The sequence below is a fragment of the Podarcis cretensis genome (genome assembly GCF_951804945.1).
Source record: "Podarcis cretensis genome assembly, chromosome: 12".
Classification (NCBI taxonomy): domain Eukaryota; kingdom Metazoa; phylum Chordata; class Lepidosauria; order Squamata; family Lacertidae; genus Podarcis; species Podarcis cretensis.
In genome coordinates this window covers 47,080,879-47,100,019 of record NC_137181.1, presented here as the reverse complement: position 1 = coordinate 47,100,019, position 19,141 = coordinate 47,080,879, and the positions used below count along the sequence as shown (strand labels likewise).

Genomic DNA, 19,141 nt, shown 5'->3' with positions numbered 1-19,141 from the left:
GAATTATAAAACAAGTATCTGCTATAACTAGATACAGAATCTCCATTCAGATCCAGAATTAGTAGTTCCAGCCAAATATGCACCACCAAAACGAGAGCAGAGTGGAAGGCTACAGGCAAAAGAAGCAAGGGTGTGGACAATTTGAAGTCATGTGACATTTCAATGAATTATACCCATCTTGCCATCTCCTTTACTCAGGTTTTTAGATCAGAGGGATGATGGCTGTGTCGTCGACATGCATCACTTCAATTCAGGAGCCCAGTCAGTGTTGGCTTACGCCACTGTGAATGGTTCCTTAGTGGGATGGGACTTGAGATCTTCTAATAATGCCTGGACATTGAAGCATGATTTACGGTTGGGACTTATAACCTCATTTGCTGTAGACATACATCAATGCTGGCTTTGTATCGGTAAGATGCATTTTGTGTTTCCCCCATTAAATAATTATATGTATTTGGAATCATTGTATAAATAAAATTTCTCTTTGTGCAGGTCTTGTGGGGAATGACTGCAACATGTTTGGTTTCAAGAGGGGCAGTTTAGTTAGGTTGCCGGGGAGATGGGTGGATTTGACTTCAACTCCATTTTCTGTTATGGATTTAATCTGGGCAGATCATGTCCTCTCCTTGGTTTCCCAGTGAGTTGCTATGCAGGGCTGTTACAAGGGGCAAGTGCACTAAATCTCTTTGCGAAAGATAAAAAGTGTAAGTGATTAGCGGAAAGCAAATATGTCTTTGAACCTTAAGCATACTGGCACAGTATTTGTATAATCAGGGCCAGTGGACATTGCTTAAAATGTCATTAACTTCAGTCTTAACCACGTCTAAAGGTAAAGCTAAAGGGACTCCTGACCATCAGGCCCAGTCATGACCGACTCTGGGGTTGCGGCACTCATCTCGTTTTATTGACGGAGGGAGCCGGCGTACAGCTTCCGGGTCATGTGGCCAGCATGACTAAGCCGCTTCTGGCAAACCAGAGCAGCGCACGGAAACACTGTTTACCTTCCCGCCGGAGCTGTACCTATTTATCTACTTGCACTTTGACATGCTTTCGAACTGCTAGGCTGGCAGGAGCAGGGACCGAGCAATGGGAGCTCACCCTGTCGCGGGGATTCAAACCGCCAACCTTCTGGTCGGCAAGTCCTAGGCTCTGTGGTTTAACCCACAGAGCCACCCACGTCCCTACATGTCTACTTGGAAGTAAATATTGAAATTAATGGGGCTTACTCCTTGGTCAGTAGGGCCTGGATTGCTGCTGATAGTCTCTTTTTCTTTACAAGGTACAAGCAGTGGTACCATGGCATGCTGGGACATGAGATTTCAGTTACCCATCTCTAGCCATTCCCATCCTTCCAGAGCACGGATCAGACGCCTGCTTATGCATCCCCTCTCCCAGTCATGGGTGATTGCAGGTAGAGTTCACTTTCTCTCTCTAGCAAAATGGCAGATGGCCATCCAACCTCTGCTTAGAAACCTCCAAGGGAAGGTTCTTATGGGATCCTGTTCCACTGTACTGTAAGTTCTTCCTTAGGTTTAGTCGGAATAAGTGAGGGCATTCTCCAGCGGTTGCTAAGGGACCGTCTTCACAAGCATTTATTTTAATGAGTGCTGTCAGTGGCCAAGTAACTCGTTTTCCTCATCCCTTTTATATTGCTAGACTATAATGCAAGAAATAAACCCTAAGATGTAAGTCTGCCCCCATTCCTGCACTTTTGGTTTATAACCGTTGTCCATGGCTTTTCCGTAGCTGTTCAAGGCAATAATGAAGTCTCCATGTGGGATATGGAAACAGGCGACAGACGCTTCACGTTATGGGCCAGCAATGCCCCACCTCTTTCAGAACATCAGGTTTGGCTTTCTGATTGTAAAGTTTTGAGCAGAATAAAGCAGGCCTATGTAATTTTTAGTCCTTTGGTGGATATTAAATGCCCATCATGCCAAAGTTTTATGTTTTCAGTTGAGAAGAGATGCATTATCTATACGAGGTTAAGCAAAATACATTTTGCTAATTCTGAAAGCGCTTCCTGTGTACTTCCGGGTGCAATTCAAAGCACTGATGTTAACTTATAAAGCCCTGTGTAGCTTGGGGCAAGTGTACTAAGCCCAGTTAGTGGTACCAAACAAAATGATGTAAGCTTTCAGTTTCACAGAACTCTTCATTAGGCAAGATAATACACGAAGCAGAAGTTGGGGAGATGATGCAGAGGGGATTAAAAAAAATAACCTTAAGGTTTGCATTCAGACTCTGTCTGAAGATGTAGATTACAGACTAAATCATTTAGATTGCAGGCTGAATTATATGCTTGCAGGCACTGAATTACACATAGCTTATTGGATGAAGAGGCAGTTGCTGAGCCCCATCTCGAAACATAAAAGCCTGGCTATCAATCTGACCTGTCTCTGTTTTAGTCCCTATTTGCTTACTTTAGACTTGCCATATGTCCCGAATTTCTTGGACAAATCTGGAATACTGCAGTCACAAGCAGTGTCCAAGGGGAAATCGGCCAAATCACTGGAGAAATCATGACATATGGCAGCAACCCTAGCTTACTTTGAAGTAAGTACCACTGTCCTCATTGGGGCTTACTCTTGAGAAAGTGTGCATAAGATTGCAACCATTCAAACCTATACACGTCTACTCAGGTGTAAGACCTATGGGGACCAATGGGACTTACATACTTGTGAATAAGTGCAGGGTTGCGGTCTTACTGTTTTTATCTACTACTGTTTGAATATTTTTCTTTTGCTGAATGCTCAACAGCTGTTTTTATTCTCCTTGTATTGTTTTCTATCCTGAGATTTCAATTTATTTCGTAACTTGTAAATTGCCTTTGGTATTAAGTAAATAATCAAATGTAAATGTGTGGATACAAAATTTTAAATGATTAATTTGATTTTTTTAAAAAAGAAAACAAAAAACAATTGTTTATAGTTATAATTTGAAGTTCAATGTCTTTCATTAGAAGCTACAGCTATGTGAAGGTGTTCAGGATTAGTGCCTTAATGACATGATTGCTAATTAAGATAATTCAGTTTTTAAAAGTTGGCATATTTTAACACTAGTTGTTGAAAAAAAACCTATTTTCCCACCCTTTAGCCTTCACCTCATAGTGTTCATGGAATATACTGCAGCCCAGCAGATGGAAATCCTATATTACTGACAGCAGGTTCAGACATGAAGATAAGGTAAAATCTAAGAAATGATGATATCTCACCACCACAGAAGCTAGAGTTTCCTTTTCAGCATAAAAAACCCGTATGAAGTAAAAAAACAAAACAAAAACAAAACAAAAACCAATCTTGTGAGGTTCAGAATTTATTTGACTAACATATTGATTCAGGCTGCTTGGTGGGAGGAGGGAACCTACCAGATTTAGTGTGTGTTCAATCATTTTGTAGATGGGACATAAACTTCTCACTTTTGTGTAAACCTGCTTAACACCAAACTGCAAGGCTTTGAAATAGAAATATACTGCAAGTATCTTATAGAATGGACGCAGGTGGCGCTGTGGGTTAAAGCCTCAGCGCCTAGGACTTGCCGATCGAAAGGTCGGCGGTTCGAATCCCTGCGGCGGGGTGCGCTCCCGCTGCTCGGTCCCAGCGCCTGCCAACCTAGCAGTTCGAAAGCACCTCCGGGTGCAAGTAGATAAATAGGGACCGCTTACCAGCGGGAAGGTAAACGGCGTTTCCGTGTGCGGCTCTGGCTCTGGCTCTGGCTCTGGCTCTGGCCAGAGCAGCGATGTCACGCTGGCCACGTGACCCGGAAGTGTCTCCGGACAGCGCTGGCCCCTGGCCTCTTAAGTGAGATGGGCGCACAACCCCAGAGTCTGTCAAGACTGGCCCGTACGGGCAGGGGTACCTTTACCTTTACTTTACTTATCTTATAGAATAAAATTTTCTAGTCACCTGATGTCAGGCTAGACAGGTGATGTGACCCTATACTGCTCTCTTTATGATAGCTGCAATGCTGTTTTAAAGGCTGGAAGGATTCTAGTCGAATATTTTTAGGTTTTATATTGTCGCCTTTGTTCTTTGCAGGTTCTGGGATTTAGCATACCCTGAGAGGTCCTACATTGTTGCTGGAAGTTCAAGCAGCCCATCTGTGTCTTATTATAGGAAGATCATTGAAGGCACAGAAGTTGTTCAGGTATAGTTGCTCGCAAGTCTCATTGCCAGACCTGGGAAAGTGGGAATTGTTCCACTGTCACTGCAGGCAGTAGGTATCTGTGAACACATTCATATTCCGCATAGCAAACACAACAGCTCTGGATTCACTGTCAGTTTTGCATGTAACAAAATAGTGTATCCAATATGCACTTGTTGGGCTTAAAACAGGAAAGCACCTTTCAGTGACGTGGGTGGCGCTGTGGGTTAAACTACAGAGCCTAGGACTTGCCGATCAGAAGGTCGGTGGTTCGAATCCCCGCGACGGGGTGAGCTCCCGTTGCTCGGTCCCTGCTCCTGCCAACCTAGCAGTTCAAAAGCAGGTCAAAGTGCAAGTAGATAAATAGGTACCGCTCCGGTGGGAAGGTAAATGGCGTTTCCATGCACTGCTCTGGTTCGCCAGAAGTGGCTTAGTCATGCAGGCCACATGACCCGGAAGCTGTACGCCGGCTTCCTCGGCCAATAAAGTGAGATGAGCACCGCAACCCCAGAGTTGGCCACGACTGGACCTAATGGTCAGGGGTCCCTTTACTGTTACTTTACCTTTCAATAAAAACAGTTAAATACAACGCAAAACAGGAAAGCACCTGAAACCGAAAGGATTTAGTCATCAACGTTTCACCATTTTCCCTTTTCAACAGGAAATTCAAAACAAGCAGAAGGTGGGTTCCACGGATGAAACCCCTCGAAGGGGTCCCGAGTCTTTACCAGTTGGGCATCATGACATTATCACAGACATTGCTACTTTTCAGACAACTCAAGGATTTATAGTTACTGCATCACGAGATGGCATTGTCAAAGTGTGGAAGTAAAAGTTGCACTGACCTATAGGAACTGTAAATACAGGTAATAAAGAGAAACAGGACGGGATTGAGTCTCTTTTGAAGAATTGCTTCGAGAACATAAAATGATGGATTGTAAAGCTCATGACAGTGACCAGTGGTCCTTTCAGAACCTGCCATTGTATTAAAGTAGAGTGACTCATGCAGCTTTTTTCTGAAACAACCAAGCAAATGCAGTTTAAAATGAAGGCATCACGCTTAACTTCTGACCATGTTATTCTTTGGAAGTCTAAAAGATGGTTTATTATCACATGAAGAAATCTGTTACATCAACGATATTTATGTAAACTGACTTTGTTTTTTTATTTACTGAGCGAATGAGAAAGAACGATAAAATGGTTGCACTTTTGTTCATGTATATTCAAATCCCTGTATACCTAATAATGAAAAAATAAAAAGAGTTTGGATCATTCCTGTGTGCCAAAGCTGTGTGGCAGACTGCACAAACAGCATCCTCTGTGAAACATTCATTCACAATATACTAACCCTAGCATATTTTAAATCCCATGTACTCCTCACAATTGCACCCCATTAAAAAAAAATAGATGCAAACCTAGTCTTCTACATTTACCCCTGTGCTTCAGACCAGATTGCACATACCAGAGCCACATCTTCGTCACTGTAGCCCCGTAGCTGAGGCACACACCGCGTTGACAGTACAGTACAGTAATCAGCAGGATCTGTGTGGTTTCTGTCTACAAACATTATAATGTGGCATAGAAATCCAACCCACATAAAAAGTGACCTGCTAAGGCACAATGATGTTTAAAGTATTGGGATGTTTATCAGCTGGAGGATGTGGGATTGAGGGGTGGAGGGTGTCCAATAAAACTTTCAGATGAGTTGGGTGAGCTGGAATGGTTGGGCCGTTTGAAGCAAAAAAAATCTTTTGTGTGAATATCTTTGGAATTAAACGTCCTCCTTCCGCTCAACTTTTTTTTTTTTTTTACGCTTCAGAATGATACAGTGATTTATTTGGTTTATTTAAGGGATTTTTACTCATCCTTTAGTTTAAAAATAATCCCAAAGTGGAGCCCTTAAGCAAATACATCCCAGTTTGACATGTTAACAGATGTATGTGTTTAAATTTCACATCTAATAAAATCATGGGACGCAGGTGGCGCTGTGGGTTAAAGCCTCAGCGCCTAGGACTTGCCGATCGAAAGGTCGGCGGTTCGAATCCCTGCGGCGGGGTGCGCTCCCGCTGCTCGGTCCCAGCGCCTGCCAACCTAGCAGTTCGAAAGCACCTCCGGGTGCAAGTAGATAAATAGGGACCGCTTACCAGCGGGAAGGTAAACGGCGTTTCCGTGTGCGGCTCTGGCTTGCCAGAGCAGCGATGTCACGCTGGCCACGTGACCCGGAAGTGTCTCCGGACAGCACTGGCCCCTGGCCTCTTAAGTGAGATGGGCGCACAACCCCAGAGTCTGTCAAGACTGGCCCGTACGGGCAGGGGTACCTTTACCTTTACCTTTAATAAAATCATGTAGAATGATGGGGAGGGAGGAGGCCCTGAGGAAAGTTTACAGCCACATGGTCTTGTTTAAATTCCAGAATTAGTGTTTTGTTTTTAAAAAAGACAATAAATCCACTTGTTTGACAATCGTTTTTAATATCCATGGTACAGAACTGATTTCTCTCTAAAGCTGAAGCAACTATTCTAAGCGGCGGTTTTCCCCCCCAAGGAGAGAAAACAGCTTTTTCTAACCTCAGTATTAAGACATCTGATCACCTTAAGATGCTCAAGTGTGAATGAAGGAATGCCTGAAAATGTGTTGCTGCAACTGAGGGATGGGAAACCCTCTTTACACGGCCCTTGGGTTTTTCTGCCTCACTGGAATATGCCCTTGAGATCCGATAACGCTTCTTGCGTTAATGGGAAGGTAGGTGAGAGTCTGGGAGTGTGAAGAAAAGAGCCTACCTTACAAAGCTAATATTCACTTCTGTAGCTCTGCCCACTTTTGTCTCTGCCCCGCCCACCACTGCCATGTAGCCCCCCCGCCCCCCGGGAATTGAGATGTGACCTTTGGGCTGACCAATGTTCTCCAGATCTGGAGAGCAGGATTCCGGGCCTATGTCACCTGATGTCAATTTTGTTTCTATGTTGGGGCGCAGATTCCATACCCTCCAACATTTATCTGATGAATATAGAGACGTCCTATTCCATAATTATAATAATTTTATTATTTATACACCACCCATCTGACTGGGTTGCCCCAGCCATTCTGAGCGGCTTCCAACATATAAAAGCATAATAAAACATTTTAAAACTTCCCTATACAGGGAAACTACCATCAGATGTCTACTAAAGGTATCCTTTATCTCCTTGGTTCAGGGGACCACATAACTCCATACTCTCCAACATTTCTCTGATGAAAATAGGGATGTCCAAAGGATGTATAAGTAATAAATGATAATGATGCTGTGTAAAGATAAAGGGACCCCTGACCATTAGGTCCAGTCGTGACCGACTCTGGGGTTGAGGCGCTCATCTCGCTTTACTGGCCGAGGAAGCCGGCGTACAGCTTCCGGGTCATGTGGCCAGCATGACTAAGCCGCTTCAGGTGAACCAGAGCAGCACATGGAAACGCTGTTTACCTTCCCACCAGAGCGGTACCTATTTATCTACTTGCACTTTGACGTGCTTTCGAACTGCTAGGTTGGCAGGAGCAGGGACTGAGCAACGGGAGCTCACCCTATTGCGGTGATTTGAACCACCGACCTTCTGATCGGCAAGTCCTAGGCTCTGTGGTTTAGCCTACAGTGCCACCCGTGTCCCTATGATGCTGTGTACACCCCCTCAAATGCCCCATTGGAATGACACCATGCCATAGTGGTGCACCAGAAATGATGGGGGGGGGAGGAGATGGTACCCCTCCTGGCCAGTGGCAGCTGCCATTGGGCTACTGCAATGTGCTCTATGTGAGGCTACCTTTGAAGGTGACCCAAAAACTACAACTAATTCAGAATGTGGCAGCTAGACTGGTGACTGAAAATGGCTGCAGAGACCATATAACACCAGTCCTGAAAGACCTACATTGGCTCCCAGTACGTTTCTGAGCACAATTCAAAGTGTTGGTGCTGACCTTTAAAGCCCTAAACAGTCTCGGCCCAGTATACCTGAAGGAGCGTCTCCACCCCCATCGTTCAGCCCGGACACTGAGGTCCAGCGCCGAGGGCCTTCTGATGGTTCCCTCCCTGGGAGAAGTGAGGTTACAGGGAACCAGGCACAGGACCTTCTCGGTAGTGGCACCTGCCCTGTGGAACGCCCTCCCATCAGATGTCAACGAAATAAACAACTATCTGACTTTTAGAAGACATCTGAAGGTAGCCCAGTTTAGGGAAGTTTTTAATGTTTTATTGTGTTGTTTATATTCTGTCGGGAGCCACCCAGAGTGGCTGGGGAAACCTGGCCAGTTGTTGTTGTTGTTGTTGTTGTTGTTGTTGTTGTTGTTGTTGTTATCATTTCCCTTGACAGTACTTCTGGGGCAATGGCACATCATGAGACTGAAACCTGGAGGCCCACTGGCCTGGTCATTGTTGCAACTCCATTACCACTCATGGAAACAGAGCAATTAAATTTAAGGAAGGGTTTATCCTTTCTAATAAACCCTGCTGCCCATGAATATCTCCTTCTGATTTGCCTTCCTTTCACCACCCCCTGCCCCTTTTCAGCCCAATTTCCAGAAGGTCACCTTTGCCCCCTTCCCCAACTGCCCAAGTCCACTGTCACAAAATATGGCATTGGCAGCGGTGAGAGAAAAAAAATCTATTTATGGTGTTCTTTTATTTTGGGGTAGGGAAAGCTATGGTCCATTAGACAGTGCAGCTTGTATTGGCACAGGGGGTTCCTGTGTTGATCCCAATGAACTGCAAGAAGAGCGTCTCTCTTTGTATTTGGGTTGTGTTTTATTTCTATTAAAAACAAGATACGTGTTATCACATAGCACCATGAGGAACACTCATCCCACCACAAAGCCCATCTGGAAGTGCTTTCTTTTGCCGTTCGAACTATCAAGCTGTCCCTTCTTATAGGACTGAAGACACAGAAGTGGCTCAGGTACACGAAGTGTTAATTTCACCCGTTTTGATTCCGAGATCAACTTTATTTGCATACATTCTTGCATCGATTTGTAGCCCCTTTATAATCCACAACCACTGAGCTATCTGGGATAGAGCGAAAGAGGCATCCCTGATGGGGGGCAAGGTTTCAGTGTGCTGACTCAGCCCATTTGACACTTGCACGGCATGCGTTTCCCCTTACCTTAAGTCCAAAGTGCAGATTAGAAACAAGCGTCACAGTGAAATGAGTAAATCCCCACACAACATCATATCATCCCATGTACAAAATTAGCACAAAATTAAAGAATCAGCCGTCCAAAAATGCAACCTTCCACTGATATTGCATTACAACATCAGATTGGCATTTTGGGGGGAGGGGCTGGACTGTCATCAGAGAGCACAGCTATCCAAGGACACTAACAAACACAATTAGGAAACAAAACGAACTTTTAAGAAGAATTATTAAAAATGGTTCAGGTCTGAGCGAGTGGGAACGAGGGAACTATCACTGATGACATCATCGCTAAGAGGCACTTGCAAGTATGGACATATTCCATATAGCAAACTCAACAGTGCTGGGTAAGTTAGCAAGTTCCCAACTACAAAATACAGCACATCAGTTTGTGCGCTGATTAGGCTAAAAGCCAGAAAACCTCTGAAAACAACAAAGGAATTGTGGCTTCTACGCTCCATAATTTTCACTTTTCTAAAGGAAATTCAAAACAAGCAGGAGCTGGATTCACAGATGAAAACCTTCTAATGTACAGGAAAACATACTTCATTCTTCAGCCTGTCTTGTCAGAACCCTCCCAAAATTGTCTTCAATTTGTCTTTGTTTTTAATAGAGATTTGTTTCCAGTTCCTGAACAAATGAATCAATGAGCAAAGTCCTTAGCAACGACGACGGCAATAGAAATGGGAGTGCAGTACTTCACAAGTTGCTTCAGAGGCATAGTTTCCAACCCAAACACGTTGCTAATTTCCAGGTACCTGAAAAGGGAAGGAGAATAATGTTACCTGCTGAACTTTAGGGCATGATGCAATCGATGCTCAGCAGGTAAAGCTCTCTACTCATGGAAATGTTTGTTGGAAATGTAAGGAAAAGGAAGGCACCTTCTATCATATGTGGTGGAACTGCAAAGTGATAAAGGAATTCTGGAATATGATACGCAATGAATTTTAAAAATAAATAAAATAACTTTTGGGGGGAAAAAAACTAGAAGCCTTTTTGTTAGGAATTGTAGGTGCAGAGATACCAAAAGAACTGAAAAGACTGTTTATGTACGCTACAACAGCTGCAAGGATACTTCTTACCCAGGGTTGGAAAGACGACAATATACCGTATTTTTCGCTCTATAACACGCACCCAACCATAACACGCATGTAGTTTTTAGAGGAGGAAAATCCGTAGGCATGCCACCCATAGGCATTTCCTCCATAACACGCACAGACATTCCCCCTTCCTTTCTAGGAGGAAAAAAGTGAGTGTTATGGTACAAAAAATACGGTAACTACTAGGGAAGACTGGGAGATGAAACTATTGGTCTATGCAAAGATGGCAAGATTGACCAGGAAAATCAGGAGGATCAGAACTGCAACAAGGAATGGGACAAAAATATATTGTATTTTAAAGACCATTGTAAACACTTGAACTCTTTGGCAGGCTTTACATAAATCTTGCAATGATACATAGATTTTGGATACAATGGAGGAGTGTAAATTAGATGGACTTATAATATGCAGTTAAAACAAAAAAGTTATTTAAAGAACCGACGGAGGGAAGGAGGGAAGTCTTGAGATTCGGATGAATCTTGTGTAAGCTTTATTATTTGTAATCATACTACTTCTGTGAATGAATTTGTAAAAATCAAATAAAAATTATGTTTTTTAAAAAGCTCTCTGCACATGGAATGGGGGCTGACAAAAAGGGCAAGTCATCAGTCAGTGCTACATGGAACGGCAAGAATAATTCTATTTGTTTTGTTTTTTAAAAGCATCTTTATGGGACAAAGAAAGTCTACTTACAATGATCTGTTGTCCACTGCTGAAGGGATTTCCAGGGGTCACGAAATCATATGGTGTGGGCTCCCAAAAAGCAGATTCGGCATCTAGAAGCATAGCTCCACTTGACATAGTGTTGTCAACAGCAAAACTAGGTATGCAACAAGAAAACAGAGTCTGGGATCAATGTGTGTGCAAAGGTTCTAATGTAATGCAGAGGATTAGCACAGAATTGCTTTGAAGTAAAGCTACTCTTTCCCCGTCTCCATCCAACGTTTTGCTTGGACAGGCGGAATCCCCCAAACTCATGTGGAATAACGACTCAAGACAACATGTTATGGGATTAAATTGGCCACAACTTTCTTATATTTCAGATGTGGGTAGACCTTGGCTCAGGCATTGGGCGTTATCCCTCCCAGTCCCCAGCCGGGGATCTAGGGAACATCAGGGTTATCCAGTGTTTGGGGGGGACGGGCCGGCTCTGGAGAACATATGTTCAAGCAGAGATAGCCGCCCCCGTTATGCCGCCGTCGCAGGGGAGAGCAATGACGACCTCTCGGCATACGGCCAAAGCCTCCCTTCAGAAACCCCTTTAACGGGGAACCCTGGTATCACCGCTGCAAAGAGGAAGATGGACTAAAGGATTCCGCCCAAGGCCTGATACCGCCAAAGTTGTGACGTTTTGCTACAGGAAAGGCAAAACCTGCCAATGCAGGGGAATTCTTTTCCGGCCCTTCAACAGCGACCTTGACGTAGCAGTGCCCGCATACCTGTGAAGAAAAGGTTAACTTGCAAAATAAGACTTAACTGAGGGTGGGTAGGGTGGGAGAAGCTCTGGAGCCAATTGAGGATTCCCAGGTAAGATCCTCCCTCTATTGTGTGGGCAGGTAGTCCCTCCCCTACCTGGCCTGGTCTCCTTGGCAACACTTCCCCCAGGTGGGATTGGACAACTGACTGAGGTAGGCGGAGACCTCCAGGTATCCCACCGGGGGGGGGGGGAGGCGAAGCCAAGCCTATGCTGATGGAGACGCATCGGGTCTAGGGGCTGCACGCGTCCACACAAAGTGCGCCCCCCGTTTAATGCGGGGAGCGGTCATTACTAGCGGCCAATTGTTATATCCCCCTTCTTTTTCGATGGAGTACACAGGGTAAGGTGCTGATGGGTGCAGGATCAGAGCTGTTGCATGAGAGCTCCCCAAGCCTTGCAGAACAGCTGCCAGTGCTACTATACTGATGCTTCTCTGTTTCTCCAGTGCAATTGGCAAGAGATGGCAATGTGGAGAGCGGCCATTTCAGTAGCAAAACCAACAGCCACAATCAGCCATTGTTTCCTGGAGTAACAATTGCACAAAGCAAATGTGATCTTATGCGAGTCAGACTTGCTACTCATTTAGACTTAGTTGAAGGCACATAAGAGTGTAGGTCATGGCTATACGAGTGGATATATATCAAAGTGGAAAATAATGTCTGGAAACAAACTCACATGCGTTTGGGTGGACCATACAGAGGCCTTTGTTCGCTAATGCTTGTACATCTTCTCTTGAGCTGTGCTTGTGGATACTTGTTCTTCTCACCTGTCAAGACATATGGCACAATAGGTGGGAAATGATAAGCAGAGCTAGGATGCAAGCAATGAACTGCAGTCCTTTTCACACAAACACTTAGCAAACAAGGTTGGGTGAAGTCTTCCATCCTCTGTGTTAAGTTGTGGGTGAACATATCAGACGACACAAACAGCTCTTGTTTATTCACAGGCCAGAACAGAACTGAACTGAAAGTTTCAGCCAGCCTGCTTATATAGAGCTCCACTACAACGCAACAGTAACCACTTTCTGTAACTATCCAATCACTGAACGTCATTTTCAACCCCTTATTTGCATATGTGGACCTGAGTGAAAACTATCTACAGTATCCCCCTGCTGGCCCAGGGTGAAAACTTCAGTACATAACACCCTGCCAAAGGAAGCAGCAAACCGTCCAACTTTTTGGGACACCTGTGCACGCTTTCTGCCACACCTCCACCCGGTTTGTGTACCCTTTTTGCATCCCCCCACTCAATTCGTGCCCTCTTTCTCCCACCAACCCTTCCCAATCTTTGTGCCCCAGCTGCCCCCTCCTGCCGCAGCCTTCCCTTTACTGGCTCCTCCTCTGCCACCGTCACAGCTAGGCCTTGGCCTACTTGCCGCCTATTTTTGCAGCCTACTCAGCCTCGCCACAGGCACCAGAAGTGGTACGTCTGCTTCCAGAAGTGTTCTCCTAGATGCGCTGCACCCGCTTCCGGGAATATGGCGGTGGTGGTTGGCCAGAACGGCAGTGGAGCCTATGGCGGAGGCTGTCCCAGAGGAGGAAGAAGAGACGAGGGGGCAGTAGCGAGACATCACAAACTTCAAACAGAACCTGCGGCAGCTTCTGCAAAACCCCTGCTTAATTCGGGACAGCTGAGTTGTGTGAAGCAGACTTCATTGCTGCAGGGACACCTGCTCAGCCCCTGCTCAGATATAAGCGTATTTTTGTACTGGCTTATCTCACTGAGTGTAAAGGGACGTGGGTGGCGCTGTGGGTTAAACCACAGGGCCTAGGACTTGCCGATCAGAAGGTCGGTGGTTCGAATCCCTGCGACGGGGTGAGCTCCTGCCAACCTAGCAGTTCGAAAGCACGTCAAAGTGCAAGCAGATAAATAGGTACTGCTCCGGCGAGAAGGTAAACGGTGTTTCCGTGCGCTGCTCTGGTTCTCCAGAAGTGGCTTAGTCATGCTGGCCACATGACCCGGAAGCTGTACGCCGGCTCCCTCGGCCAGTAAAGCGAGATGAGCGCCGCAACCCCAGAGTCGGTCACGACTGGACCTAATGGTCAGGGGTCCCTTTACCTTTATCTCACTGAGTACTATTGGCTCCAAAAGGCAGTGATTCTCCAAGTACAGTACACATTTTCCCTGGCAATTGCCGCCTGAGATCCTTAATGGAGATCCTTTCAATGGAGATGAAAGAGTCTGAATTTTCTATATGCAAAGCATGTTCTGTACCACTAACTGCTATGTCTAACCGTAATAATATTCCAAATGATTACATAGCATCTGGAACCAAAATGAAATGAACCATCTGTTGGGGAATTGCACAAATGCTTTTCCTTTGGCGTTGTAAAATGCTCACAAAGCTGGGGGCATGCAACAGGCTGTGTAATCTATAATGTGTTTTGATCACAGACTTACCAAAATTTGGCAACCACAGTCTCGAGGCCTGCCAAACTCAAGCTAGACTGTGACCTAGATGTGTCCTTGATACTTTTTATTTCTCTTTTCCACCGTCATTCTGGTGCAAGATGGGAGGAAACTAGTTCAAACATTAGGGGCTTTAAATTTAGCTCTTATTTTTTAAAATTAAAAATGGGCTCATTCACTGAAGGGTTTCATGAACCGCACAGCTCTGACTCCACTGGGAGTGGCAGAAATGCTGTTGGCAAACTTAGAAAGTCCCCCGTTCAGCCTTGTTTGGCTTGGGAATCATATTCAGACAAACCATTCAGGCTGTAACAACCATAAATAATAGATGTTGTCACTATGAAAGCTTACTTTAGCCCAAAGGTCTGAAAAGCCAACTACAATTCAACATCAGATCACTCATTACACAATTTTTATTTCTAAGAATGTATGATTCTTCCAGATGCCTCAGTAAACACTAGGAATAAATGCTGGACTGAATTGGTTCCTTGTCATCTGGAAGCATTTAGGGGATTCCCTTGTAAACACAAAGCTCTCTCTCTATATAAAGCAAAGTCAGTAACAGTAGAACGACTTACTCTTAAGGACAAAATAAAAAAATTCCTTCCAGTAGCACCTTAAAGACCAACTAAGTTAGTTCTAGGTATGAGCTTTCGTGTGCATGCACACTTCTTCAGATACACTGAAACAGAAGTCACCAGACCCTTCTATATAGTGAGAAGGTGAGGAGGGGTATTACTCAGAAGGGTGGTGGGAATGGGTGATTGGCAGATAGCTGTGATGATACCTGGTCTGAACAAAGACATTGGATTCTTATCTCATTATACATGACAAAGCCATTTTTCACCTTCTCACCCCTTGCTTTTTCCTGTAAGACCTATTGCAGTCGTTAAGAGTCGTCAACAGGCTCATCACAGCTATCTGCCAATCACCCATTCCCACCACCCTTCTGAGTAATACCCCTCCCCACCTTCTCACTATATAGAAGGGTCTGGTGACTTCTGTTTCAGTGTATCTGAAGAAGTGTGCATGCACACAAAAGCTCATACCTAGAACTAACTTCGTTGGTCTTTAAGGTGCTACTGGAAGGAATTTTTTTATTTTGTTTTGACTATGGCAGACCAACACGGCTACCTATCTGCAACTTACTCTTAAGGAGGCGTAGAAATGGCTTCAGAAACTTCACTGCATATCCAAGTTCAGCCTTGTGAATTCGTCCAAGCTGCACCACGTGATGTTCCAGGGGCATGCTTGCTAGTTCTTCAATTTCCACGTCGTCATATTCATCTCCTAATGAAAGCACAAAGAGCGCGTAGCCCAGGCACTTGGCTCTCAGAGCTGCATCCCTCAGCACTTCCTTGTCCCATCGACTTGTTTCTCCAACAGAAACAACAAAGATAGCCTTGTATTTCCTCTGGTTGGGTGCTTCAGAAAAGATGTTGCTAACGGTCCACTGTATGGCATGGCCGAGAGCAGCCGCTCCGTTTAGCTGCTGCATAAACTCCTGGATGTGTCTCTTCATTTGTAGTTTACTGCCGTAAGTCAAAAAGTCAAACTCGATCTCTACTGGACTCCTCTTGGTGCGGGGCCTGAATTCTAGAGGAGCATGGCTCAGCACAGCCACCCTGTCCCCTGTCAAAGAGGTCTCTGGTTCAGCAGAGATGTCAAAGCTGTCGAGCGCTGCACTTAGAAAATCTTTCAGTTTCTGAAATTCCACCGGGCTTATTTTCCTTGAATTTTCCAAAATGAAAGCGGCGTCCACATAGCCCCGAGCACGGGGGGTTTCAGCGCGGAAGCAAAAGCTATCTGGTTTGCATTTGTCTGGAAATGGAAACACAGTCGTTTTAATAATACAATATGTGCGGGGAGAAGAGAAACTGTGGATGGAAGTCTGGTTCGCATGCTGTTTTCATGTGCTCTCACCATAGCAAAGTACACACGACTGAAGTCTTTGTAAGGCCGGAGTATAATTTCTCCCAGGTTGAATAACTTGAAACAGTCCTGTGTCATCTATCTGAAAGAATAAAAGATTTAAATAGATGTATAACTTATCAGGCAGATGGTGAGAGTTGTGATCCTGTCCACATCAGTCCCCCTTTCTCGCCCATGCTTCCCAGAAAGCTCCCAGGAGGATGAAACTGCCAGTTTGCATTTCTTAGTGCAGAAAGTATTGATCTGATGTGTAGAGATCTTTCCTATTCTAATTAATTCAAGAGGGTTCTGGAAGCTTCTCTGCGTGAAAGAAACAAGCAGAAGGTCATGATATTTGGGTTAGCCCTTCTGGGAAGCTGAGAACAGCTGGCTTAAACTGGTTCACTTATCGCTTCTGTCAAGGTCATGCTGGGCCAGAAAGAGCCTGGGTTTCACTTTCTCTATCTCTCTTTCTTCTGGTGTGGTGTTCTGTACATAGTACAGTGGTACCTCGGGTTAAGTACTTAATTCGTTCCGGAGGTCCGTTCTTAACCTGAAACTGTTCTTAACCTGAAGCACCACTTTAGCTAATGGGGCCTCCTGCTGCCACCGCGCTGCCGGAGCACGATTTCTGTTCTCATCCTGAAGCAAAGTTCTTAACCTGAAGCACTATTTCTGGGTTAGTGGAGTCTGTAACCTGAAGCGTATGTAACCTGAAGCGTATGTAACCCGAGGTACCACTGTATGTTTAGTGTTAAGTTTTAGCCTTATTATAAGTTAAGGTAAGTTTAACTTAAGTGTACTGTAACTGGTTTTCTTATGGACAGTGCCAATCCTGAATATATTGGATTTGTGACCATTATGCTCATTTGCCTTCAGAAGCAGTAAAGCTCTACTGGAATGAAATACAATTGCCTCTGGTCTATTTTGAGGGAATCCTGCAATGTGTTTAAGTTTTTACTCTGCTAACTATACACTGGAATCTACTCTGGGTCAATATTGAGTAGAATTCAACAACAGTAACGTCATGATGATATCCTCTCACGGGCTTATTGGATGGTACAGGTAGCTGAGAAACATGCCAGTGCAGCCCTTTTAAACCCCAGCATTCTCCCAAGAAATTTCACAGAGATTTTCTCGCACCAGTAAAAGAGTGACAAAGCAAACGGACGCTGGTATGGAGGTGCCAGGTGGGGAGTTTTACAAAAACAAAGGGCGACTTTCAGCGCAGCACTCATTGCGAACGGTCCAACATGTAAAACTCCCTCGATGTTTAAAAGGTCCAATGAGCAGTGAAGCCCTTGAGACCGTTCCGAATGCTTCTGGAAACCAGAAGCATTTTTACTGGGCATTGTAGGAAGTGACATAAATAGAAAGGAATGTAAATTGTTTTTATATGCAACAACAGCAGCAAGAATATTATTGGCACAAAAATGGGAGCAAGAAGAATTACCGACGAAAGAAGAATGGAGGGTGAAATTAATGGACTATGCAGAACTAGATAAACTAACAGGAAGGATTTGTAATCGGCGGGACCAGAAATTCACGGAAGACTGGAGTAAATTTACAGATTATATGAAAAGTATTTGTGATGATCAGACTACGTTTGTAGGTTTGCAAGAAGTTTTGTGAGGAGAATTATTGGAACTATTGCAAAAATGGACTAAGGGGAGGATGGTTAGTTAAGATAATTAAAGGCAATATGAACTTAAGAAATGCATAAAAAGCGGTTAAAACGGTGGATCATCAGAGGCGCTGATGGAAGTCCCCCAAAAATATTGTATAAGTGGTGAAGTTTTGTGGTATGTTTTATAATTTATATGTTACAACTAATAAAAATTATATATATAAAAGAGACAGTTCTGAATGCAAGGAAGAAAGGGGCAATAGTTTCTTACCGCAAAAGCACGATTGATGCTAGGGATAGTTTTAAAAGCAATGACCGCTGGGTGGATGTCAAAGGCACTGAACTCCAGGACTGCGGTGCTGAGAGAATCTCCATTGTCAGATGGGCCGTTGCTGAAGAAGACAGCAACTTTTCTCATGTTAGCACCTGGGAGAGTTCTCTTGAAAACATTCCTGGCCACAAACCTCATGGCTGCACCAGTGTCCCGTCTGGTCGTTGACCTCTGGTAAGAAAGATTAGCTATTTCCTGCAGCAAACGTTGCTTGTTGTGGAAGTCTGAGAAGCGGATCAGATAGTGAGTATCGGAGTTGTAGGACACAACGGCGACTCTGGCTCCCACTGGGCAGTTGCTTTCCCTTATTTGGGTATTGTTCACAGCTGCTATGACCATCTCTCTCATCTGCTCAAATATCTGGGGTGTAGTGTCTTGAGATACATCCAAGGCAAAGACTAAGTCTGTCGGATATACCGGGCACTCCAATGTTCCTAGAATGCAAAATAAGGTATTGAGTAGCGTGTTAAAAATAATTTTGAAAGCAAAAAACGTATGCATTTTGGCTGAACGATGCCCTAAATGTTTGCATTGATGCAGGGCACCATCCAATCAAATATCAATACTTTTGAGAAACGCCATTTGTTTTAATGAGAGAGATGTAAGCAAGTGTTTGGCTGTTCTATTGAAATCATTGGGGATTAAAATAGGCTTAATTCAGCCTGGATCACACACTACGTACTTTTCCAAGCACAATTAAAAGTGTTGGTGCTGATCTTTAAATTGCTAAACAGGAGCATCTCCACCCCCATCGTTCAGCCTCGGAGGTTCAGCTCTGGCGGTTCCCTTACTGCGAGAAGTGAGGTTACAGGGAACCAGGCAGAGAGCCTTCTCGGTGGTGGCACCTGCCCTGTGGAATGCCCTCCCATCAGATGTCAAGGAAATAAGCAACTATCTGACTTTTAGAAGACATCCGAAGCCAGCCTTGTTTAGGGACATTTTTAGTGTTTGATGTTTTATTGTGTTGTTAATATTCTGTTGGGAGCCGCC

The 19,141-nt window shown here is 44.5% G+C and overlaps 2 protein-coding genes across 2 annotated transcripts in view; one reads left to right on the top strand and one right to left on the bottom strand.

Moving 5' to 3' along the window:
- Nucleotides 1-5,417, top strand: part of PIK3R4 (phosphoinositide-3-kinase regulatory subunit 4) — a 32,594-nt gene extending 27,177 nt beyond the window's left edge. The window contains exons 15-20 of the mRNA XM_079947168.1: nucleotides 199-410; nucleotides 1,280-1,411; nucleotides 1,747-1,847; nucleotides 3,097-3,185; nucleotides 4,038-4,146; nucleotides 4,805-5,417. Coding sequence (XP_079803294.1) covers nucleotides 199-410; nucleotides 1,280-1,411; nucleotides 1,747-1,847; nucleotides 3,097-3,185; nucleotides 4,038-4,146; nucleotides 4,805-4,975 — 814 coding nt within the window. The 3' untranslated portion in view covers nucleotides 4,976-5,417. The remainder of the gene's footprint in view (nucleotides 1-198; nucleotides 411-1,279; nucleotides 1,412-1,746; nucleotides 1,848-3,096; nucleotides 3,186-4,037; nucleotides 4,147-4,804) is intronic.
- A 3,670-nt stretch (nucleotides 5,418-9,087) lies between these two features.
- The window catches only part of LOC307199409 (collagen alpha-6(VI) chain-like), an 83,423-nt gene continuing 73,369 nt past the window's right edge, over nucleotides 9,088-19,141 (bottom strand). The window contains exons 34-39 of the mRNA XM_079947143.1: nucleotides 18,092-18,585; nucleotides 16,206-16,296; nucleotides 15,432-16,103; nucleotides 12,549-12,639; nucleotides 11,090-11,216; nucleotides 9,088-10,054 (exon numbers count right to left, since the gene is read on the bottom strand). Coding sequence (XP_079803269.1) covers nucleotides 10,040-10,054; nucleotides 11,090-11,216; nucleotides 12,549-12,639; nucleotides 15,432-16,103; nucleotides 16,206-16,296; nucleotides 18,092-18,585 — 1,490 coding nt within the window. The 3' untranslated portion in view covers nucleotides 9,088-10,039. The remainder of the gene's footprint in view (nucleotides 10,055-11,089; nucleotides 11,217-12,548; nucleotides 12,640-15,431; nucleotides 16,104-16,205; nucleotides 16,297-18,091; nucleotides 18,586-19,141) is intronic.